This window comes from Myotis lucifugus, unplaced genomic scaffold (assembly GCF_000147115.1).
Source record: "Myotis lucifugus unplaced genomic scaffold, Myoluc2.0 scaffold_123, whole genome shotgun sequence".
Lineage (NCBI taxonomy): Eukaryota > Metazoa > Chordata > Mammalia > Chiroptera > Vespertilionidae > Myotis > Myotis lucifugus.
The window spans coordinates 72,589-97,460 of record NW_005871171.1 but is presented as its reverse complement, the minus strand read 5'-3'; the positions used below and the strand labels follow the sequence as shown (position 1 = coordinate 97,460).

General features: G+C 45.7%; 1 protein-coding gene across 1 annotated transcript in view; it reads left to right on the top strand.

Moving 5' to 3' along the window:
- Nucleotides 1-24,872, top strand: part of SUCLG2 (succinate-CoA ligase GDP-forming beta subunit) — a 102,230-nt gene that overhangs the window by 53,396 nt on the left and 23,962 nt on the right. Inside the window, exons 3-5 of the mRNA XM_014460031.2 lie at nt 18,953-19,052; nt 19,823-19,913; nt 24,093-24,245. Coding sequence (XP_014315517.2) covers nt 18,953-19,052; nt 19,823-19,913; nt 24,093-24,245 — 344 coding nt within the window. The remainder of the gene's footprint in view (nt 1-18,952; nt 19,053-19,822; nt 19,914-24,092; nt 24,246-24,872) is intronic.

Here is a 24,872-nt window from a genome sequence, read left to right as displayed (position 1 = left end):
TGATGTCCTCAGGGGAGGACAGCTGTCCACAGAGCTGGAGACGGGCTACTTCTGGTGCAGGCAGCCGCTGCTACAGAGAGGAAGCATGGAGGCTGGTCAGGTTCCATCGCTGCTGCAGATACGCTTGATTTTTCTAGAAGGGAAACTTCAAATAATCTGGAACTTTTCCTCTTTTTATTCCTTCAAGATATTAATTGACAACAACCCCCCCCCCCAAAAAAAAAACACACACAAAAAACACACACACACACAAAAACACAACACACACACACACACACACACAAATGAAAACAAACAAACAAAACTTCAGGGACAATTAGTACTTTTCTAGAAACTGCTAATAATAGTAGTTCTAATGCAGGTCCTTAAGAACTGATGAAGCCGCGTCAGCTGAACAGGTAGTGTATTGCTCTATTTTTTAACTTCCCAGCTGGTGGATCTGCCTAAATTAGACCGGTGGGAATTGAGAAAATTATACTGTATATGAAGTATAAAGGACCACCCATCCAATTCCACAGGAGCCCGAGTTGCCCCAGGAGCAGCTAGTCCCGCCCTCCCAGCCGAGGACAGTGACATTGCTGCCTGAGAAGCCCCTGCTGTCAGCGGGACTGCGCGCTCCGTGTGCGCAGATTGCAGCATCGGCTCAGACTTGCCTTTTGGAAACGGGTCAGTAGAAAAGATCTGCTACCAGAAATCATCTATTTTAGAAGGAAACTAACTGTTCTTTCAAGCCAGCTCACTGATGTGAAGCAGAGAGACCAGCTCTCCCTCACACCTGCTCTAAGTCACTCCGCCAGCGTGAGGGGGTGGTGGGTACACAGGTGAGCGAAGCCGGGCGGCCTCAGGCCCTGGGCGCTCACCCGGGCCCTGCCCAGCGGGAAGCTGCAGCCTCAGGACCACACTGTGGAAGAAACGTGGGACATCTTCTTCCCCGAGATACAGATGCGCTTGAAGTTTCAATTTCCTTTGTGGCATTTACACCGTGTGATTATTTTTTTAGTGTCAAAGAATAGAAAATTAGTTTTAATTGTTACGTATGGGGCACCATATGGCCACCCTATAATTCTGGCATCCCGTGGAGCTGCATGTGCATATGGGAAATGAAATTAATTGGAAATCACACCCTGAAATCTATTATTAAGTCAGTAAAGCTAACAGCTTGCGGGGTGTCCTCATATCAGCATGATGTAATTGCACATAACAACAAGTAGCTGTAATTCACATGGGAGACCAGGAGGGTAAACAGGTCAGGCGGACAGCCGTGGGAGGCAGTGCATTAATTATGGATGCCACAGCCAACAGTTCGTTCCCGCTCTCTGCAAGCCCAGGGCCGAGGGAAGCCATTTAATCACATTCAAGTGAATTAATCTGCAGTCCTGTGAATTTCACAGCCCAGGGACGGATTCTGATTTGGCCAACAGTGTCATCGTGAGCTAAGGCCCCTTCTGCTGAATGGGTGGCAGTTACTTAAATCAGAAGTTCCCAAACTTCGCTGTGCACCAGGATCTACTGAGGAACTTTTAAACACACCGAACTCGAGTGTAATTCCTGACATTTTTACTCATTAGCTCTGGATTTCTAAGTTATTAAGCAGTACTACAGGTGGTTCTGCTGCCGCCCAGCCGTGGACCGTGGGAAGCGCTGATTTAAGGGACACATCACACCGGCTCGGGGTAGTTCATGGTAAGTCTGCAGCTGGCCTGTGTTCCGTTTCCCTAATTAGGTTCCCAATTTTAAAATCAAGTAAAGTGAGGTAACACAGAAACATAACCTAAGGTCTAATAAAGAGAAAAAATGGATGTCATCTGTGCTCTGTGTGAAATTTCCTGGTTTATGTGGGTCTCCTTCCCAGGACTGGACTCGGGGAGGGCACTGGCTGTTTTATTCACTTTCATGTTCAAGGCACAGAGTGGTAGGAAATAAATGTTTATAGACTATGAATATATGTGTGAAAAGAAGCAAAATATTCACTTTTAAAATTAATAACTATTTTCTTCCATTATCGGCATCAAACATAGTCTTTATTCATGTAAGTTGACAATAACAGCAGTGTTATAAATGATTACACAATTTGTGATATTGGTGCCACCTTGTATTAAGTCATTGAGGACATAATCCATGCATTTGTAGCCAGGAAGGAGATTTTTCCTAGTCTTGGTTCCTTTTCCTGTGAATGGTGGGTGTATAAACCCAAGTTGTATCTGTAAGAGCCATGTCTAGAACTGCAGCTGAGAGACTCGTTAATGAGACTTTTTGGGTAAGTGCAGTCCAGGCTGTTCTTTGTGCTCGGGATGGGAGGTCCTTGTGCGTGGTGTAAAGGTGCCCTCCGTCCCTGGAACCTGCTCTCATTTCTGTTTTCTCTTCACACTTTGTCATGCCTCATGCTCCCACATCGCTTGGTATTACTTTTGTTCTCCAGCTTTCTTGGCTGTGTGACTTCCATCCTTCTAGTCCTCAGGACAGAATTGTGTCCCGAAGGTCTTAAATGCGGTGCAGATACTATGGCATTGAAAGCACTATGCTATCTGGCCCAGAACATGTTGCCTATGGTAACTGACTGGTTTGGCTTTAGGCAGGTTGGGATCTCATTGATGGACCAGAGGGAAGGAAATGATGTTGTTAAGGCAACAGCTGAGGCAGAGACGTGGGAAGAAGGATTTTGACAGCAGAGCTGAAAAGCCGAGAAAGACAAGCAGGTCTGGTAGCGTGACTCGAGGCCTGACTGGCAGAGAACACTTGCTGTCTCGTAACATCAGGACTCCCTTTCTTTCTAAACAGCGGGGCCCCAAAGGTTGTTTGTTTGATACTTTATTTGGAAATAATTTCAAACTATGGAGAACTCTGAGTCCCATACAAGCAGCTCCATATCACTTTCACCAGATTCCCCAGCTCCTAGCATTTGAGAACATGATGCCTCATCGCCCTGTGCCCTGTGGTATGTACTCCCTAAATCGGGAAGCCCTCCGCATCACCCCCACACAGTCCTCACAGCAGGAAACAGTGTGGACACTGCCACCAGATAGATTCCACCAGCTGCCTCGACAGCGTCCCCTCGTCCCTGAGCCAGGGTCCAAGTCGGGAACACACACTGCACTCAGTTGTCATGTCTGCTTCATCCTCTCCTCTAGAACATTCCCTTGGTGTTTCTCTTTCTTTCAAGACCTTGGGTAAAAGTGTCCTGACCCTTCCTTCTGTAGAATGTCTCTCAGCCTGGTTCTGTCCAGTGCCCTACACATCATGGTCAGCTGTTCTCGGTCGCTTTAGGTCACAGTGATGGCGAACCTATGACACGCGTGTCAGAGGTGACACGCGAACTCATTTTTTTGGTTGATTTTTCTTTGTTAAATGGCATTTAAATATATAAAATAAATATCAGAAATATAAGTCTTTGTTTTACTATGGTTGCAAATATCAAAAAATTTCTATATGTGACACGGCACCAGAGTTAAGTTAGGGTTTTTCAAAATGCTGACACGCCGAGCTCAAAAGGTTCGCCATCACTGGTTTAGGAAGTACATGACCTGTCCCACCACTGGTCACGTGTGTCTGTCAAGTTTCTACACCTTAGATTTTACATTTTCCCTTTGTAATTGTTTCGGGTTTTGTGGGGAGCTGTTCTGAGATCACACATATATCAAGTTTGTCATCTGACCTCCACCCACCAGCCTGGCCTTCACTTAGCTCTTAACCCTTTGCACTCCGAACCATTCTGGACATTGGCTACCAGCTACTCGACGCTACTTTGCGGCGGAAATGTGCATTTACAGACCCTCATATTATTTAGTATAATTTTGGAACCAAGTAACGTATTATAATGATATTGGACTTATATGAATTGGGTGACATCGAGGAATGTATATTTGCAAAAAAACCAATATTTTATTGTTTATAATTTTGTACAGTATGATAAGTTTTGTAACACTCCCCAATATGCATTGCAGGCTGATTAGTGCATGTTTGACAGTAATAAGTGGTTTGACGCCTGCCACCAGGTGTTTTCCTGTTAGAACACACAATGCAGTCCCGTTTTCTTTGTCCCACATCGGGAATATGTAGTTTATTGTTTAATCCGACACAAAACCCGCTGACATGCTGACACGCCGAGCTCAAAAGGTTCACCATCACTGGTTTAGGAAGTACGTGACCTGTCCCACCACTGGTCACGTGTGTCTGTCAAGTTTCTGCACCTTAGATTTTACATTTTCCCTTTGTAATTGTTTCGGGTTTTGTGGGGAGCTGTTCTGACATCTGAGTGATATGCTAGAATTCCTATGTCCCCTGAGAGGGGACAGCGGAGTGCAAAGGGTTAATAGTTGTCAGTTGGAGATCCTCATTTCCATCATTTGTACATATCTATGAGCTGGTAATCTACACGAGAAGGAGATTTTCCTTCGGGCTTATTTATTTATTTATATCAGCAAGGACCTATGAATTCCTGTTTTAGTCACTGGGTCGTCATCCATTCCTAAGTCATTTTTGACATGTACTTTCTTGTACAAGATGTCCCTGGATTTCCCTAAGGAGAGATGCTATTTTCAGTAGAGATGCATTCATTCTACTCTGCATATACACATTTACTTACACACACGCATCAATACCCATGTCTTTTCTACATGTTACGAAAAAGTGTGTGTATGTCAGTACCTGACATTCCAGTCCTATTTGGGTTCTTCCCAGCCTCCCCGCTTTGGAAAGACTTCCTCCAACCGCAGCAAACCTGGCTCTCCTCATCGACCCCACATACTTACTTCTGCAATCAATGTCTCTTAGTCTAGCAATATGATCAATTTCCCAATGTGCTTTCTGCCCCCCCGCCTCCCCGCAGCCTCCAGCATCTTCAGTTTTGGGGTGCTGTGAGATCTGCACTGGTGTGTCTCTGTGAGCACCTCCCTCCCCTTCTCTCAGTGACAGTGAACTTGGGTCCCAGGTGTGCTGCCGGCACCTGTGTGGCCCTTACCCCCTCCTCTTATCACCCATGTTCTCAGGGACCAGGGGCTTGCCAGTGTCATAATGCCCACGGCTGCCTGGAGGAAAGACTATTTCCAGTCTCCCGCGCAACCCGTGTGGACTTGTTGCGGCAATGGAGCCAGTCTGTCCGGGAGGTGGGAGACCTGTAGGGGGTGTGATGGTCATGGAATCACACATGGTCTGAACTCCCTTCGGGACATTATGTGAGAGGAAAATAAACTTCTGTCTTACTTAAAGCTTTACAATTATTATTTAGAACTTTTGGTCCCTCAACATCTAACCCAATTCTAACTAATACGCCCCCTGCCAGAAAAGAAGGGAACCAAATGAATTCTGAATTCCATGAGGCAGTAAAGGGGTGTGAGGGAGGTCAGCACCCAATGCAGCGGGGCAGCCAGTACAGCATTTAACCTCCTGGATCAAGGGCCAGGATGCAGAAGTTTAAAAGAATGGCTGTCGGACACAAAGGGTACCATGGGATGGCATTCAAGTTCACAGGCGATAGGAAGGCAACTGAAAGTCTAAAAAGCTAAAAAATCAAAAACAAAACCACCAAACTGAACATGTGCGCAGTCAGTGAAGGTGGTAGCTGAAGCCGAGAGCGGCTGACCTGGGTCTGCTGGAATTGGGTGGAATTAGGCAGAATCAGGTGGTGGGCTAACATGACTGAGCCAAGGTTATATATAGTTGGCAAGACCACCCTGATTGGGGGCTGGGGGGTTCTCCATTTGTCTCAGTGACTGTTAAAAACTAGAGTCCCTTGGCCTGGCCTGCACCCTCTCACTATCCGGGATCCCTTGGGGGATGTTGGACTGCTGATTTTGGCCCAATCCCTGCACACCAGGCCGACGGACCCCACTGGTGCATGAATCCGTCCACCGGGCCTCTAGTGTGCATATAAGATCTTTGGTTAATCTCTTCCTGCCCTCTCCTCTCCCCCCTTCACTCTGAGATTCATCAGACTGTTCCATGTTTCCATGCCTGTGCGTTGAGCATCTTCCCCCAGTGGTCAGTGTGCATCATAGCTACTGGTCGTACGGTCACTTAGGCTTTTATATATATAGATAATAAGAATTGCAAATTGAACTTGTGCAAAAGTGGATTTTTAAAAATGCGTTCCTTTACTAAACCAGATATTTAATTAAGGCTGCAAGTGTGCTCTTGGCAGCACCGCCTCCCTAGGTCTCCAAACACACTGACCCAGGACTGTCCCTGCTGCAGTGGCCATGACCAAGGTGCGTGGTGGACCAGATTGTCATCCTGGCAGGGACTGGGCCAGGCTGGTCCTAAAGCTGATTTCTGCTGACTCTGTCCGGGCCCCTGGTGAGGTGGGGGTGTCGGCCCTCAGCAGGTGAGCTGCTGCCCTGGGCAGCAAGGTAACATCCACGCCCCTCTTGCCTGGCATGTGCTAGAAAAAGCCTGGGCTGCACGTCACACCCTTCAACAAGCCACTTACTACCTTGGGCAGCTCTGGCTGAGGCAAGTATATGAAATCCAATATTTTCAACCATAAACTGGGGACAGTTTTTAAATAACAGGACTATTGGGGCGATTAGCGATAACACATGTAAGAATCACTCATGTATTTCTTTTAGCAGAGACGCAAACAACAGTGGCATTTGTTAGAGAAGGATGTGGGCTGATGGATTAGTTTAGGAACCATTTGGGGCCCAAATCAGAGGGTGTAAGACATAAAATCCATAGAACCTCATGTTCACTAGTCACCTGCTCTGTCCCAGGCATTGTTCAGTCTTTACATGAGTGCATCCTTGAGTTCTCCCAGTGGCCTGTGAGATGCTTGCTAGTGTCCTTTCCATTTTCTATGTGGAAAACTCCTGTAGTTTAGAGAGGTTAAGTGACTTTTAAAATTTTACCCAGCGAAGTAAAACAGTTGCACCAGAATTTAAATCCAGGAACCCCAATGCTAGACAGTGGACTTAAGTCCACTCTCCTATATCCTTGTGGGTCCACATCCGTGTCCGCAGTGACAAGGCCGCAGAGGAGGTGGGGCTGGTACCGCCTCTGACTTCTCAGAATTGCTCTCTGACGTGCACCTGTCAGTTTGCATGCTGTCTTTTTCACAAGTGTAGTACCAGTAAAAGTACTGAGGGGACACTGTTGAAGTCAGCTTGGTTTTATGACAGGAAGATCAAGTATATTAAATCACAAAGACAATTGGTTGTATAGACAGTGAAAGGAATTGTTCTTGAAGCTACTAACCCTTGCCAGCTACCTGGTGGGCGTACCCTTCCATGCAGCTCAAAACGGGATGTTGCTGTTGTTGCAATTATCGGGTCTGCATCTTTTCTTCGTTTTAATTGGCAGCCCCCAGAAGTCATGGTCAGGAATCTGGTGGCTCGCCTTCTCTCTGATGGCTGTCACCTTACCTAGCCCCAACCTCTGCCGTTGCCCCAAACTTGAGTGGGTGAGAGTGAAGGACGGTCATGCTCACCTGCCACGGGGGGAGCTCAGCTCTGCCGGGTCCTGTGCTCTGTCGACCGACTGTGTGACCTTCTGTGTCAGTGTCCGATCTCTAGGAACAGTGCCTCCGGCAGAGGCTGATGTGAAGATGAAAGGAGACGAGGTGTGTCAGTCCTCTGAGCAGTGCTTGGTGGGTAGTCAGTGCTGAGTACGTGGGCTCTTTTAAGACACATAACAACAACCCCAACCACCATGGTAACAATAACAGCGACAGCAGCAATGGTGCTAAAGGACAGGCAATCGTGTATCTTAACAGTGATGGGCAGACACCAGCTGAGTTCAGCATGTAGCTCACTTCCCAGCTCATCTTCCCTCCCCCACAGCCCGCCACAGGCGCGGGTCCCGCACTGATGCTGGGGAGGGCGGCCTGTGCTGGTGCACCTCAGCCTGCCACGGGGCATGATGCTGGGCAGCTCCGGCTGAGGCAAGGCACATGTTCTCCGCCCAGAGTCCTGGCACATGGGCTGGGGCCACTTGTGCCGTGTGACAACCATTTGCATCAAAAGGGAGACAGATGAAAAGCAAGGAGATGTGCAGGCCTTGGAACTAAACAAACTATTCAGACATAAATCAAAACGCGGTGGCCTTGGCCTCGGCGGACTGCTCTCCGGGGTCTGGAGGCATCCAGGTTACTTACAAAAGCAAAAGTGTGTCTGGGTGGTGGCTGGGTGGTGGCAGGGCGATGCTGTGGCATAGATTTGGCTGCTCTCCAGGCATCTGATCCTTTATCTTGATGTGAACGCCTATGTTCTCATGAACCATGAGCACATTTTTATTGTATCTGAATGACTGGAAAAAATACAAGACAGGTATCTGTATTCCTAACACTTGGGAAGGTCAGTATTAGATTTATTATTATAAAAATTATCTTGTCCAGTGGTGAGCATATTCATCATTATCATCCTCATCTACTGCTTCCTTGATACTTATGATGCAGGCTTAAGAATAAGCCAGTATAAGCCAGGCATTGTGTTAAGTACTTTACTTTGTCTTCTCATAAAATACCCATAGCAACTCTGAAAGGTAGGCACTCTTTTTGTTAATTTTATTTTATAAATGACAAAATTGAGGCTCTATTTTCCGGCCAAGGTTGCTCAGCTGACTGGTAAGGGGCAAAGTCTGAGTCCTAGTGCAGAGCTGCCCAACCCACAACGCAGGGACTTGCCCACTACACTTGAATCCTCTCCGATCGATGTTTTCTTCTCAGGGGGGACTTAAGAGGATGGTAAGTTTATGCTCATAGAAAGCAGACGTCATAAGTCCGCATGGCCCTCTTAGAGTGTTGGAGCTCGGGCATGGCACCCCTTTGCGTTGCCCTTAAGGAAACATGATGTGAGGCATAGTGCTTTGTGCTGCATGGGCCAGTGCATGGGCCAGGGGACAGGTTTGGCACCACCACCACCCCCCATTCTGAGGCACACCCCCATTCTGAGGCACACCCCCATTCTGAGGCACACCCCCATTCTGAGGCACACCCGGGAACTGTGAGAGTGGGAAGGATGGCTGTGTTCTGTGTACGTCTCAAGCACCGATACGATCTAATGCATAATAAGCTTATTTTAAAAATAGCTGCTATTCCCCTCCCCTATTATTTACAGAAGGAGCACATGTTCTCTGTAGCAAATTTACAATCAAAAGGAAGAAAAGTTACCCATAGTCTATCCCCCTCCAAATAATCAGAGTTAACACTTCAGTATATTATATCCTAAAGTATTCTTAATATATACATTATATACATATACATATACATATACATGTATTTAATGGTATATATTTTATATTACAGCAAACCTTTTTCCCCTCACTTAGCAATAATACTGTTACTAATGCATAAGTCTGTATGACTTATCAAGTCAAATAAACATAATTTATTCAAACCATAAGATAGCTTTTCTCTGATTATAAATGACATAAGCAGTCACTGTAAAAAGTGCAGAAGAAAGTAAAAATTATTTGAACCCTCAGCACCTGTTATTAACCACTGTCAGTGTGGCTTTATGTCATTTCAGCCTTTTTTTAGGCATTTATATCTGTATTTTCTAAAGTTTTCAAAAGAGTAATACACTTTAGTTGGTAATGTTTTGGATTTTATCTTCTAAATACTTTCTGGTGGCTTTCTTTAAAAAACCCTGCGGGCTTGTTGCAAGTCTGGAGTCCCGCAGGGCTACGCTTCCGGCAATGGCAGCAGAGAAGAGCGTCGCGTGAAGATTGTCACTCCCATCGCTCGTCCCTTCAGCGTCACACCCAGGCTCCCGGCATCGTCCGGGCTCTTCGGGAGGCGCAAGGTCTCCCAGGGGGATTTACCTCCGTCCAACGTGGAGCCGTCTCAGCAATTCCCAGGACAGTGGCGCAGCTGTGCCTGGTCACTTCCCTGAGCTCACACACCATTACTGCTGTCAAAATTATGTTTTAGAACGATTAGTGGTTTTCAGAAAGTTGCGTATGCTCATGGTAAAAAGAAATCCCTTCAGAATTCAGTGCTTTGCATCTCATTGACCGACTAGGAACGCTTCACTCAGGATTTGGCTTAGAGGTGGTAGGGAGATACCGCTGACCAGTGGCAGGCCTGGCGGGCCTCCTGCAGGCCAGGCATCGGGGTGTACACAGTTAACATCTGTTGTTTAGTTTTAGTGAAAATCCAGTTAAGAGACTTTAGATTCCTATTGGTCTATTGAGGTATTTTGTAGTAAGGCTACTCTTAATAGGTTCTCAGAAACAATCATGTGTTTCTTGAATGGGCTTTGCATCATACAGACACATGCATTTGTCAAAACCTGTTGAAGGGTGCACTTCAGATTTGTGCACTCACTATATGTAAATTTTGTCTCTCCCCAAAAAGGAACTGTAACCAACTTTTGAGCATTGTTACTGAAGCGTATGCTGGAGCATTAAGGGTGATGGTACTGCTGTCTACAACTTACTTTGAAATACATGGAAACGAAAGACGACTGATGACGGAGAGATGTGGTAAAGTGGACATAGGAAAGGGGTGGCAGTGGTCAGATCTGGGTGCTGTGTGGACGTTTACTTGTGGTTCAGCTTTTCCAGGTGATTGGAAATGTTCATAAGAAAATGTTGGGGGGGAAACCCAGTCATGAGGCTGTATGTGAAGGGGTTAGAGCTCAGTCTCTAGAAGTTTCTTTCTAGCTTAAGCATCCAGACTCGTGTTCTGACTAGCTGTGTGACGGGAAGACTCAGCCTCACCTAGGTCATCTATTAAATGTGGATAAAGACTGGACTTAGCACAAATCTCATTCCAGAGAAAGCTCCTAGCACACTGATTATGATTTCACAGTGCAAAGGAGGTGATGTTTGTGAATGAGCGGCCATATGCTGAGGGCCAGCTATGTGCCCGCAGTGTCATTGGTCATTCTCAGGAGCAGGAGGTGACTTCACTCTGCATCACACCGCGTGTTCGCTCAGGAGAAGCTCTCACGTGGGAGGTGGCTGAGGGGCGTGATGCACGAAGCTACAGTGGCCGCGTTGACTTGGCCAGAACCCTGCCCTGGCTCCGTGGGTCCCCCTCGGCCGGGGGGCCTTCAGAGGGGGTGGAATCGGCTTTGTTAGTTCAGTGTTCCCAGTCCAGGCTCATTCCTTTGGTCCTCAAATGACTCCCTTTGTGACCGGCTCGGCCATCTCTTTTGGGATGATTCTGTTTTCTGCTTTAGGACACGTTTCCTGGGAAATTCTAGGGCAGCAAGATCTCCCCTCCCCACAGTCTGATCATGTTTGTGCATCAGGACAGCCTGTTCACCTCTCACTGGAGGCAAAGAGAAAGGGCCAGGGCTGGGAAAGGCTGCCCTGGGGTGACAGCAGCCCCAGGGGAGGGAAGGACATTCCCTCTGCGGAGGTGCTGTCTGCTTCTCGGGTCTGATATGCTGCTGGGAACCAAGGTGGAGAACAGAGTGAAAACTAGGGTGTTTCAGGAGAGTGGGATACAGAACAAATATGGCTGCATTTTGGGGGAGAGCGTGCCGTCATGGGTCGGAGTGGAATTACATGCTGGATTCCCAGCTACAGTGATGAGATGTAACCGTGACCGGTGTCTGTTCCCAGCCCCATCTGCCTGGAACCCACGGCTCTTGGTGGCTGATCAGGTTCTCTTCTCTTTGTGGCTCCTCTGTCCTTTTGCTGCTCTGCGTGCCCCCACACTTTCCCTTCTCACTATACGTTGTTCTAAACATTTATTCCAGCATTCAGGTTTTTCATCAATTATCTGTATCTCTTTCCTCCATTGGATTGTAAGTTTCTGAAACGCAGTGACCATGACTTTTTTAATCTTTGAGTTCCCACAGAGTAGCTACTCAGTAGATGTCTTAAAAGGGCGCGACATTGTTCTGCCATGATGACTCCCCGGACAGGGCAGGCAGAGGGCGTGGAGGTACCGGCCCTGCTTCCCTAAGACGGCTCCGCAGGCACAGCATCCCTCACCCAGTGAGCGAGGTGATGAAGGCTGGCACAGAAAAGAACGTTTGATTATGCAAGATAAACTACTGTGGATAAATGTCTACATTTATCTTATATCTTAAACTCATTTTTATGACAACATATGATAATTGCAACAAACATCTAAATCCTTACTGAAAGATGCCCGGCCTGTGCGCCCCAGCCCCAGTGATAATTTCAGTTTAGTTTTATTAATTCATTTAGAATTCCTGGTGACTCTGTTCACAAATGAATTTATTTTTTAAAAATATTAATCATTAAGGTTTAAATATGAGCATTTTCCCACGTTCATGTATGAAGATAGGCTTAATCACGGTTAATGGGTGTGTAGTAGCATATTATTTCATTGTATTATTACAGTTCACATAGAATTTATTTTCCAGTCCTGAATGTGGAAATGCTGCTGGACATTGGATTGTGTTCAGGGTTTCATGCTGTGATTGCAGTGCAGTGAAAAGCCGTGTTTCTGTACGTGCTGACTTTCATGGAGTGGATTGCTCTGCCAGGAGGTTTTCTGTGAGCTCTGCGCTCTCAGGAGCAGGAACGGGTGCCCAGTCTTGCTCCTTGATTGGCACGAGGCTCCAGAGGCTGTGAGGGATTTTGAATGTGCCCTGCATTTGGGGAGTCAGATACAGGGCCTCTGTAACGGGGGTCTCCCTAAAGAGCAGAGCTGGTTAGAGAGGTTGGGGTCCTGCGGGGTGGTGTCTGAGGGCTGAGGGCCCCTGTGGGGTGGGGTCTGGGCTGAGGGCTGAGGGCCCCTGCGGGGTGGGGTCTGGGCTGAGCGCCCCTGCAGGGTGGTGTCTGGGCTGAGAGCTGAGGGCCCCTGCGGGGTGGTGTCTGGGCTGAGGGCTGAGGGCCCCTGTTGGGTGGTGTCTGGGCTGAGGGCTAGGGGTCCCTGTTGGGTGGTGTCTGGGCTGAGGGCTGAGGGCTGAGGGCCCCTGTGGGGTGGGGTCTGGGCTGAGGGCCCCTGCAGGGTGGGGTCTGGGCTGCAGGCTGAGGGCTCAGGGCTCCCAGGTTTAGAGTGAGGCTGTGCCTGACTGAGCCCGTGTCCCTTGGAGAGTGTGCACCCACTGGAGTAGAGCCTCTGCTGCAAAGGGAACAGCTGTGTCACCAGGGCTCAGCCACCCTGCCGAGGAGCCCTCTGAAGGACCCACCATGAGCAGCTGCAGGGTCTGCCTTGATCTCGGAAGGAGAGCCTAGGAAAGGGAGAGGTGCGGTCAGTGGACCTCCGGCGGCGGAACGAGCAGTCACCAGGCGGTGCAGCCGGTTCCGGACACTCGCACATGAGAACACCCCTCACCTCTGCAGAGCCAGATCGAGGAGTTGACTTAAATAAGAGAAAATAGGGAAAAGAGAAGATTTCTAATGAAGAGGGTGGGAGACCTCAGAATGCTAGTAACATGGCTGTGAAAGCGAAAGAAACACATTTAAATCTGGGTGCAGCCAGGAAATACTTATTTTTCATACATTTTATTTTCAGAGTCATTCCTGTCAGCTCTGAAAATAAAAGCATCATGAGTTATCTTCCCATGTCAGTCCTGGCATCACCACGCGTCGCCTCCTCTTGTTCATCGCTGGCTGAGATGCCGGGAGATCCCTTTTATGTCTCTGTTATCATGTAGCTTCCATGTGCCGGCCACGCAGGCAGGGGTTTGCCCAGCCGAGCCGCTCAGCGTCTCCCAGCCTGTGTGAGCTTCAGCGCCCGCCGCCAGTCCCTGGGCCGGGACTCACTCTCGTTCTGCTTGCCTAATTGAACCTTGACTGAATGCACCTTTGATTTGAAAATCAGAAAAAAAGAAAAGAAAAGGTCTTTTAGAGCTGGCTTTCTTTTATCCTTTCCCTTCAATTGGACCACAAAACCCTGTAGAAATGCATTGGTGTTCATAAATGCTTTTCATCTTCCACGACTGTATCCAGGGTCTGTTGAAGTTACAGATGTTACACATAGATTTTTATTATTGTATGTCATTCATTCTTCCTGTAATCTGTATAAAAACATAGTAGAGATTTCTTCTGGAAATTTATTTTGTAAAAACTTATATGTGTACTTTTTTTTTCCTGAAAAATTGTCATTTTTCAAGTGACTTCATTTTGAAAAGATTGGTTTCATGTCTTGTGGTTGCAGTCTCACAGCATTAGAAATTCTTGGATTAGCTGTAAGCACTTGAATAAGGTCACACGGGTATTGTTGCCATCAACATTGGGATTTTCTATCCTTAATCTTTCTTAATGAAATAGGTATTTTAATTTAATAGGCAAAATGTAAGATTGGTTTATTAGTATTAAACTATAGAAAGATTAAGATATTACAACTGAATTGAGCCCTTCTAGAGGTAATTTTTATCTAGCTTTAAAAATTTCATTACCAATGGAGTATTATTGGTCACAAATCTAATTAATGACACCAGTGATAGCATCAGAAAGGTAGGTTAATTTAGGAATTTTTTATAGGAACTAAAATTTTTAGAAATTACCTTGAAAACAAAAGCATGTTTTGTGTTAAGATAATATTATCTTTGTTATAATCAAGAAACTGCTCATAGTGGCATTTTCCTAAGGAATCAATTGGTTGCCATATTTGATAGGAAATTTAAGATTTAAAACTCCAATGGAAAGCCTTATCAATAAAGGATTTCTTAATGTGAAACAGTGTCTCCCTGGACAGCTTCCTGTTTCTCACAAACCCCCGGCGTCAAGATGAGCCTGGTTCCATCCTTGGCTTATGGTTGGAAACCACTGTGTTAGGCAGGAGCAGTTCAAGCCGTGATGGGCAGCAGCCAGGTGGGGCCCGGGGTCTCTCATCTCCATTCAGCCCGGCATTTCTGACTCAGTGAGCCCACAACAGACATGTTTAAAGTTGAAATAATTGTTTTGTCAGACATGTTGAAAGTTGAAATAATGGAGTCACTGCAGTATTATCTCATTCCCAGTGACGTAGTCACAACTCCGGGACCCGGAATCAGCCTACAGGAGATACCACAGGAATGACGAAGAATTGTAAGTTAGGGTCCTGGGGTCATAATGCAAACACAGAAGCTAGCTTATTTTCCTTGGGAAATGGGCTCGTAGGCCTCCACCCTATCATCTTATAGTTGTATCTTCTTTATACTTCTTTACATTCATCTTTCTGTGGTAGCTTTTGATTCTTGGTTCACCCTCCCCTTCTCCTTGCCTTACAGTAATAGGCAAATCTGAAATCATTTTAACTTTCTCGATTAAGAATGCTATCAAACCTTATGAAAGGTGATCGCCATTCTAGAAATTATACCATGCAATTTTGCTGAAAACTGGATATTCCAATTTTGCTGCAGTCAGTGAACCGTAGAAACCGGTTTCCCCAACAATTCCGGTGTTATTGACTCGAAATCGACTGTCGTCCCGTTGCCATGTCAGTGCAGATAGCACTGCGTTTTGCATTTAGGAAAGAATTATATTTTTTTAAGAGAGCAATGCTGAAGAAAACCAGTTCGGTAATACAGGTGTTTGATCCTTCACAAAACCTTTTGCTTTATGGCCACAAACTATGTCTTGTGAACAATATTTTGCCATCTCTAAAAAGCAAAGTGAACCAGCTTTACCAAGCTTGCCAAATTAAAGGCATTTCTTATTCTCCTTAGCTTATGCTTTCCTTAATGAATTTAATGTTTTTTTTTTCTTTTTAGGTTTAATAATGCTTCCAAGAATGTTTATTGGCCAGCATGGGACTATTGGCAGACTATAAAAATTGCTATAAAACTGTATTTTTATAATTAAATTACAATAGTTACACTTGTTGTGGTAAAAATGAGAGGAAAACGTTTGAGAAAGCATTATTCTAATGCACTAATAGAGCTAAACGAGACCATGGTGTAGGGTGTTTCAGTTTCTAAATGGCTGTAAATACTGTTCTCTTAGCTGGCACAGTATTTGAGGGTCTTTGCTATCTATCCGTAAGTTTATCAAATATATTTTTACGTGCCTTTTCTCCTGAAACACACATATAGTGATAGTAAACGGGATCTGGTCAGACATGAGCACGGCAGCGTGTCGGAACCGCGCCAGGGAGGACGCAATGAAGTGCACATGTAGCATGTTTGGGCTCCTGCTAAGCGCTAGTTAACTGCGAAGATCGGAGGCAGCCAGACCCAGATGACGCAGCCCCAAGTCCAGCGCGTGCTCTCAGGGTACAGACAGGAGCCGCCTTCTCCATACGGAGCCGATTAGAGAGGAGGCTTGATTCCCGGGCTCTTTTTGTCTTGTTATCTTAAAGAATGCTGAAGCCATCATGTGCATTCAGACAAAAACTGAATTTCACCTATGGGATGTTCTTTTGTAATTCTCTTTGGGACCAGGGAGGTAACATTAAACGAAACACCTAGAAATTTGTATGAGTTTTGGATAATTCAGATCATTAAATGAAATAGAAATAACGACATTAAGTGTAAATCAACCTGGTAAGTACTGAATGAGAAGACTAGTTACTGTTCAGTAGGATTTGGTCACTTTACTGAATTTTCAGCACCCTGAGGAAGTAGCCACTGAATTGAATTGCTTCATGTGAGTTTCCCCCACGATGAGAAAAACTTGCTTTGCTTTGGGCTACTGACCAGCTGGACTGATTTGCCCTTGAGCCCAACCGGAAGAGATGATGATAGTGAGCTTACTTTTGGCCTGGAGTGTACATTGCAGAAGATGAACTGGGTTATTTCCTCTGCCTTTTTCTATTTGCCTGATTGAGTATATGGCTTCGCGGTGTTTGAAGTGTTTGCTTAGACTACCACATGGATGACATGGAGTCCTTTGACATGTGGTCACATGGTAACATGTTATTGGCAACACTTCATTGAGACCACAGTGGCTGATCTGATCACGCCTGGGTAGGGCCAGTTAACAATGCCCAATTAGACATTCTGTCTGGCTTTCAAGTTTTGCTGCTAGAAAGCTTGGAGAGGCAGGCATCTTCTTCTGGATGACAAGGCAATGCAATACTCGTTACCCTTTTAAATGAACTTGAAGAGATCACAATTAAAATTTTGAGACAGCAAAAAGTGTTCTGCCATTTGATGTCATCAAAAGAAATGTCTTCCTATATATCTCTCTTTTGGTTAATTGCTGAAAGTAATTATAATGATAATAGATATCATATTTTGGCTATTTTTTAAATGTGCCAGGTGTTGACATAAGCACCGTACCTAGTGTATTTTATTTATTTTTTGACATCATCCTAACATATATTATCATGACCATTTTACAGACAGGCATGCTACTTTACCTCTGAGCCTCAGTCTCCTCTTCTCCACGAAGGAAGTTAGAGGCAGAGCTGGAAGTTGTCACTCGGGGTTGTTTAACTCCAGAGTCCTTGCTTATACTGCTGTTCTTTAACTCATTAGCACAAATATGCAATCATTCTTTTTACTGGTGCCCTTTCCTGGTGAGTTTCTGGTAATAAATGTCATTACAGCTTGTCTTCTCCTGTTTGATAGGAACCAGTTTATTCTAAAACATGGTTGGCTGATGCTGTGATGGTTCATTTCCAAGGCAGGATCAGTTGTCAGAGGGTATAGAGTGCAGCAAAGAAAGAGCTATGTTTGCTTCTGAGAGAAGGTGAGCCCTGGTTCTCCGAGTGTAAGCCAATGTAGGAGAAAGGAAGGCCAGCCAGCAGAGGCAATGAACTTGAATAAGCTCACCACATCAGTTGTAGTGACTGTCCTACCCAATGCCTGCGGCTCCCTCTGTGGCTCCTGTTGCCTTCACAGTAAACCCTCGGTGGCTCCCTCTGTTGGAACCTTTGCGTGCTTGCCTGTGAGTCACGGCAGCGGAAGTACTAGCGGAGATAGCCAACACTTACGCAGCTTTACGTGAACCGTGCCACATGCCAACTATTTCTTTTTTACCATCTCCGCCCAAGTGGAAATATTCCTTTTGAATCTTTACACTATACAGAGGCAATAAATGGACTAACTGACTGTGGCAATAGTTTTTCATTAATTGTATGAGTTTTGAGGCTCTTGGGATAAAGTAATCACGTGTTGTCTCATTTAATTTTTAAAACGATCTTCATCATCATTTCACTATCAAGTAAATTGAGTCTCAGAGATGTGAAGTAACTTGGCCAACATCACACAGCTGAGTAAAGGATGAAGGCCAGATCGAAACCTGGGTCTGCAGAGTCTAAACCTGGCGAGCTGAGCCAGAGCACCATGGAGCCTTAGAGAAGATTGTCAGACTTAGTTCTCTGACTTTAGACAAGTATGAGTCCCAGAGAATGCCAAGTGTGGCCCAAAGGCGGGTACTGTTTGGATGATGAAACATATTTGTTTGGGGACTGCCTTTCCTTTTTCTTCTGACAGTTGGGGAGGGGAGCATTGCTGTCTGCTAAGGCCCAGCTCCATCCCTGGCTGCTTCACACACCCGGCTTTCCTGCCTGGCCCATAGGATACCCGGGTTAATGACTCTGGTCTAAGTGTCAGGAACAGGCAGCTCACTCTTGTGTTGAGTGCAAAACGAAGGTTCCACAACCACTTTCCATGGGGTGTTTTGTGACCCTGCCAACACTTTAAAATGATTGCTTGCTTTTAGCTTTAATCTATTTCCTCCTCCCTTACCCAACCCTGTCAATATTCAGAGCAACTGTTAGTTTCTAAGAATACAGTTATTACGTACTCTCTTTGCATTTTGTCTTTGCACCTTTCCTTTTGTAACCCTGTCTTCCCTTTGACATCTCAGATGACTGACAGGCCGTGAGCCTCTCTGGCTGGCAGGTGGTGCCTCCGCCACGGGGGAGTGTCATCACACAGTGAATTAACACCTCAGCCTGGATTTGTTTAGCACTTGACACTCACATGCCTTGCTTTCCCCGGGGATGGTCCAGTATTAGATTAAACTGGTAGAAAAACGTAAATGTCCTCGATAAACAGACTTTGTATTTGGCGCATCGATGTTTTTTGAAGTTCGTTATTGCCTTCATTTTCAAAGTTGGTTGGGGAGAGCTTTTACCAGTTTTGGAAGTTATATGTCATTACCACTTGATTAAAAAATAATTTAAAATTAACCACCCACTCTGAATTTTCTTTTTCAGATGCAAAAGAAATTGTTTTAAAAGCCCAGATCTTAGCTGGAGGAAGAGGAAAAGGTGTCTTCAGTAGCGGTTTGAAAGGCGGCGTTCATTTAACAAAAGAGTAAGTCTGGGCGTTTTCATCCCCGTCTGGGCCGCAGTGGTGGAAGGTCTTGCTGGCGATGGACAGGAGCACCGGTGGGAAGGTGGGTGCAAGGTGGGAGCTGGAGCTGGCGCATAGAGGGAACAGTCAGGAAGACGCTGGCAACGCCCGTTTCCTTCTGCTCCAGAAAAGCGTTTTCTTCACTTGGTGACCCTGGCGCTGTGTCTCCCCTAGACAGTCAGGTTTCATTCCAAACGCTGGCAGTGACGCCACTTACACATCAAATTCTGCTGCCCTAACGGCGCTCCTGTTCCAGACCTGCAGCGGCTGCCCATCACCAGGCATCCTGTCTCCTGTCTGAGACAGCCTGAGGCTCCCTTCACCTGAGCCAGTCTGTGATTTTTCACAGTGATTCTTACCCTCACCTTTACCACCCCCCACCCTGTTGGCCAGTACATTCCAAATTACCGCTCTCAAGTCTCTGTTATTCAGCTCTCATCTAAACCTGTCGTGCGTTTCAGCCTTATCTCTTTACTATGACTATAATTTATTTGGGGGGGAGTAGGGGGTATCTTCCTTCCCTTCCCCTCCCCTCCCCTCCCCTCCCCTCCCCTCCCCTTCCCTCCCTTCCATTCATTTGTGTTTTTGAACAGAAAGTCCCATGGGTCCTGGGCATGGAAAGTGTGCCTTGCCCATGTGGACGTGAGGATTTAGTATGGACTCTGCTTTAAAATTATTTTCAACAGAGTTGTTGATTTTCTTTCCTTTCTCTTTCTCTCTCTTTCTCTTAGCCCTAAAGTTGTGGGACAGTTGGCTAAACAGATGATTGGGTATAACCTGACAACGAAACAAACTCCAAAAGAAGGTGTGAAAGTTAATAAGGTAATATGAATGCTTCTGGTCATTTTCTATGTGTGTGTTAAAAAAAGAAAGCCATATTTCAGTTTTGGCAGAATTTAATGCACTTTGGCAATGTGCCATCTTATTTTTAAACCTCATGTCATCTGTTTAGTATGTAGTATGACTTTGAGGAGAAATAAAAAGTGTCTGTAATAGCAATGTTCTTTATTGTGCTCCGCATGTAGTGAAAGTGGGCCTGGGCCCTGTGCGAGCCACAGGCCACGCCCAGCCCGGAGCGCAGGGCAGGGGCCCCTCCTGGTGCTGAGTCAGGGCCCAGCATGTTGGGAGGAACTGTCTGCTCTGTGGGCACAGCTCGCAGGTGACGATTCCGCCGTGTGCATGCTTGGGGAAACCGAGGCAGCGCATGCTGGTTTTACTTTCCAGAGAGAGTTGAGTGGGAAATTTTTGACGTGACCAACAAGAAAATCACCAGCTCGTGGTTCTTGTGCCACGAGAGAGTCTGTCCTCCTCCCAAGGGGCCATGGAGCGTAGGGAGGCTGGGCGCTGAGCTCTGAGCTCTCCCTCGGACAGAGCCTTGCTGATGTCAGAGGCGCTCACAGGGCCGGCCCGCCCTTCTCCCCTCCCACTGCCTCTCCCGCAGGTGCCGGAACTGGTTCACATGCAAGCGTGTTGTTTTTTGTTGGTTTCGTTCAGCCTGGCACACTACGTCTATTTCCTTTTAAATCTGGCTATGTGCCTTTTCCTGTGTACCTTCTTCAACATTTGCCTACAGAGGGCATTATTAGTATTTTTGTTTTAAAAATTTGTAGTTCTTTATGGCTAGATGGGTTTTTACATTAGAGTTTGTGGTACTTTTAAAAAGCATATAAAAGTACACAAAGAGTCACACTGTATAGATGAGCTTGAAATTAGTTTGTAGAAAGGTTCCTAAAATACTGGTGATAAGTTCACTCTTGTAATTTGAATCATTGCCAGGAAACTACTAGAGTGATCTATTTTTTTTTTTTTAGTCATTTTTTTGTTTCCCGATTCCAAAAGTGACTAACTTATGTAAAAATTCCAGTAGTACAGAAATAATAAAAATTAGAAGTAAAAGTTCCTTGTATTGTCACCACTCAGAAATAATTGTCATACATTATTTAGTCTTTCTTCTCTGTAAAGTGTGTCTTACCACTTTTCTATAACAATAACATTTTATATGCTTTAGGGAACATGCTTTTTTCTTTTTACTTACAGAACCTTGGACATCAGTCAGAAGTCCAGATTATTTTAGACTCAGTTTCTTTGAGAAGTTATTTTGACACATACATACCTCTGTGCCCATGGGGTATTTTTCTAAAGCTGTGCCTCTGTGTCAGTGGGCTGTTCCGTGGGGTAGTGCTGGTGAAGCATAGTAACCTCCATCTTGTATAAAACTGCTGTTTGAATTCTCTGCTATCGTTAGATAGTCCCTTGTTCTGTAAACTCTGTCATTTTTAGACAGTCTCTTATTCTGTAAAATAACTGTTTCAGTTTGAATAATAGAAAAAGATAAAAACTTAACTGTCTGACCTTGCAAGCTAGCCATCTATCGTAATGGACTAATACTGATAATAATTCCCATATTCTTATGCCAAGTGTTTGTTCTTTATGTATACAAGATTACAAACTGTCTGTAACAATAACTCACACAGAGCCCTTTGTAAAATCTGCAGACAGAGAAGCCCGAAAGGTATAAATACAGGAAACTTCCTGTATGTGTTGCTCAGAGATTTGGAAGAGACACCTCCCTCTGCCACCCGTGCAGTAAACGACTCCTAATTAATTGGCTTATTAAGGCGTCTTGTGTCTCACTCGCTGATTTACGACACAACCCTGGGAGCTGAGACGCTCCTGGCTGCGGGGCCAGCGCCAGCACGGAGCATGCGCTCGTCTTACCTGAGCGCGGTGTGTGGCGGGAGCCTGTGCACTGGCACTCCTCCGGCCACAGTCTGAGCAGCAAACCAAAGCCAGTTCAGCATCCAGTCAGGGTCAAGGACGTTTCAAAGCTTTCTGCAGTGGGGACCGCACAGAAGGGCTGCATTGGTGGTATGCTGGGGTCAGTCACAGATGTAGCTTTTCTGAAATGTATCTAACTGAGCATCTCCTGGGATGAGTGTTCAAGCTCCATTTCCGTTCTCTCTGTTACAATTCTTAACATATTCTGACATCCTGGGTCATAAGATGGCATAGTAATGTAAAAAATTGGCCTTTATGTACAATTTCTTGATCTATCTGTTGATAACCATCGTCACTTTCCTGGGGAAGTTCCTAAAGACACAGCAGAAGTGTGTGAGCCAGCGGGGTCTTCACACACAGCTGATGGAATCCAGAGCACACCTGCCAACACTTAGCGGAATGAGAATAGGACTGTGAATGACAGGTGCCCTAAATTTGTAAGGTTGTGTTGCCTCTAAGAGTAGCTCCTGAAAGTCACTAAATGTTCATAGGCGAGCTCTGTGTTAGGAAGTGAACTTTTAGTCAAATGGTCCTAGGTAATCCCAGCACCGTATACCAAGAAGCATTTCTTATGTACTCACAAGCTACCATTTATCACAGGAGACTCGGGATGAAGCCCCTGCTCAGGTATTTTTTTTAACTGGTCATAACTTCAATAAAAGTTTGAAAAGGAATTCTATATCCATTACATTGTAGCTTTTTAGATCAGTACGGGAAACAGTTTAAAAATCTTGATTATTTATTAATTATTGTATTATTTTCCACACAAACCGCTGTACACCTACTTATTGTATTATTTTCCACACAAACCGCTGTACACCTACTTTTGCCCCACCCTGTATTTGTTGCATTTCAGGTAACTTAAAATACTTAACCTGCAACTTTCTTTGTGCAACATATTATTGAAGTACTTTTAGGGAAAGCAATGTAAGTATTTTATTATTTTCACTCCTAGTACTGATTATTTATGGAAGTTCTTATTTTGTTTTAAAAATCATCCAAGACATCTTTTACTATTCTTTTTGGGACTGTAAGTTGGTACAGCCTCTCTCTCGAGGGCAGTTTGAGAGTACTTTTCCCTCTCGAGGGCAGTTTGAGAGTACTTTTCCATACGAAGATTCTAACACCTAGTCATTTTCCTTTTAGATGCCCTATCTGCAAGGCACTCAAACAAATGAGCAAAGATACATGTACAGAAATATTCACCGAAGGAGCATTGTAGAAAAATTGAAGCCAATTTAAATGCCTGTCACTAGGGATGTGGTTAAATACCTATTGACATATAAGCACATAATCACAACGGCCTTGGAAAGATGTCTGAGTTGTAGTATTAAAATTAAAAGCAAGAAGAAAGAAAGGCAGTGGAGTGCACATAGTATGTCTGCATGTGCAGGGTCATTCCACAGCGGCAATACTTGCAGGTGCCCAGAAAAAAAAGACTACAAAGGTGTTGTAGTGGTTTCCCTGCTCTGGCTGCTGCGTAGCGTTGTTAAGGTTGCACACAGCTCAGGACGCCTGGCTGCGGCAGGGGAGGGCATCCTTGCCCCACTTGCCTGCTGCCCAGTCACGTGCTGGCAGGTGACCACGTCCACCCAGAGCAAGGGCAGCTCTCTGAGTGTCGCCGAGGTTCCCTGTGGTCTCAGGGCCATGCTGACTGCTGGGGCCGGAGTGGATGTGTGTCGCTGCTTTTATTGTCTTGTTTAGTTCCTTCTGGTGGCATTTGCATTAATTTTGAACAAGCAAATATATTTGTCATTTAAAGAAAGTAAAAATTGAAATACAAATGCAGTGAACCAAGAGACGGACCGAGGAAGCATCGAGCACGCCGGAAAAAGAATCCTTTGCCACCCAGACTGGGTTTTGCACCAGGGCAATTTGGGGAAGAGCAGTGTGGTACACGGATGTGCTGTTAGGGTCTCAAATGACAATAACAGCTGCTCGCCGGGAGTTTTCGTGTCAGGATTCTCAAGGAAGGAAAAAATAAGATTAAAGTGGGACGGTTCCTTGAGGCCAACCACTACCTGTCACTTGAGCACGTTGACAGGATCAGTTAGGAGGAGGGATGAGCGTGGCGCACGCCCAGAGCAGAGCCAGCGCGTCCTGGAAGCTGAGGCACCGGGCTCAGGGGCCGATAAAGGAAGCCGTTTCACATGTGTGAGGCAAGTGTGTTAGATTTCCAAGTGGAAACTTGGATATTCATCTGCCTTTCCTCCTCCCTGGCAGCTGATGGTCGCTGAAGCCTTGAACATTTCCAGGGAGACCTACTTTGCGATTCTGATGGACCGGTCCTGCAACGGCCCCGTGCTGGTGGGCAGCCCCCAGGGGGGCATGGACATCGAGGAGGTGGCAGCTTCAAGTCCAGAACTTATTTTTAAGGTATGTTTAGATTGCTGGCTACTCTGTGTTCACCGGTGGTGGTGGTAGAAGCTGTTAAATATTTAATGTGGCGTCTGAGGCTGGTGGTGATGCATCTCTCTCTGGGATTTAAGGCCGGAGGATGTCAGGAGCTTTTTCTCAATGACCATCGGGTTGAAAGTTGGGTAGAATGGAGATATTCACTATTCAAGGTCTTTTTCTTTGCTTTCCTCGCCCTCCCTCCCTCCTTCCCTCCTTCCTGCCTTTTCTTCCTTCCTTGTTCCTTTCCACTCAGCCTGTCCCAAGAATTAAACAGTGGAAGCAGACTGTGATGTTTCCACTTCCTTTTTGTTACCTTTGCCCACTTAAGAGTATTATGATTAGAAAAGCTCCAAGGAGACCAGATGTAAGCTGGAGGCTGCTTGGACGTCTTCCAGCAACATCAGTGTCAAGCAGAATCCCCGAAAGCCCAGATTCTTTGTTTCTTTCCATCCTTTACGTCTTTTTCCTTTTATTGATGTTAAGATTAGTTCATAGCCCTGGCTGGTGTCACTCAGTAGTTAGAGCACCGAAGGGTCATAGGTTCAATTCCCTTTCAGGGCATGTACTGGGTTTCAGGTTAAGTCCCCGGACCAGGTCAGGGCACAT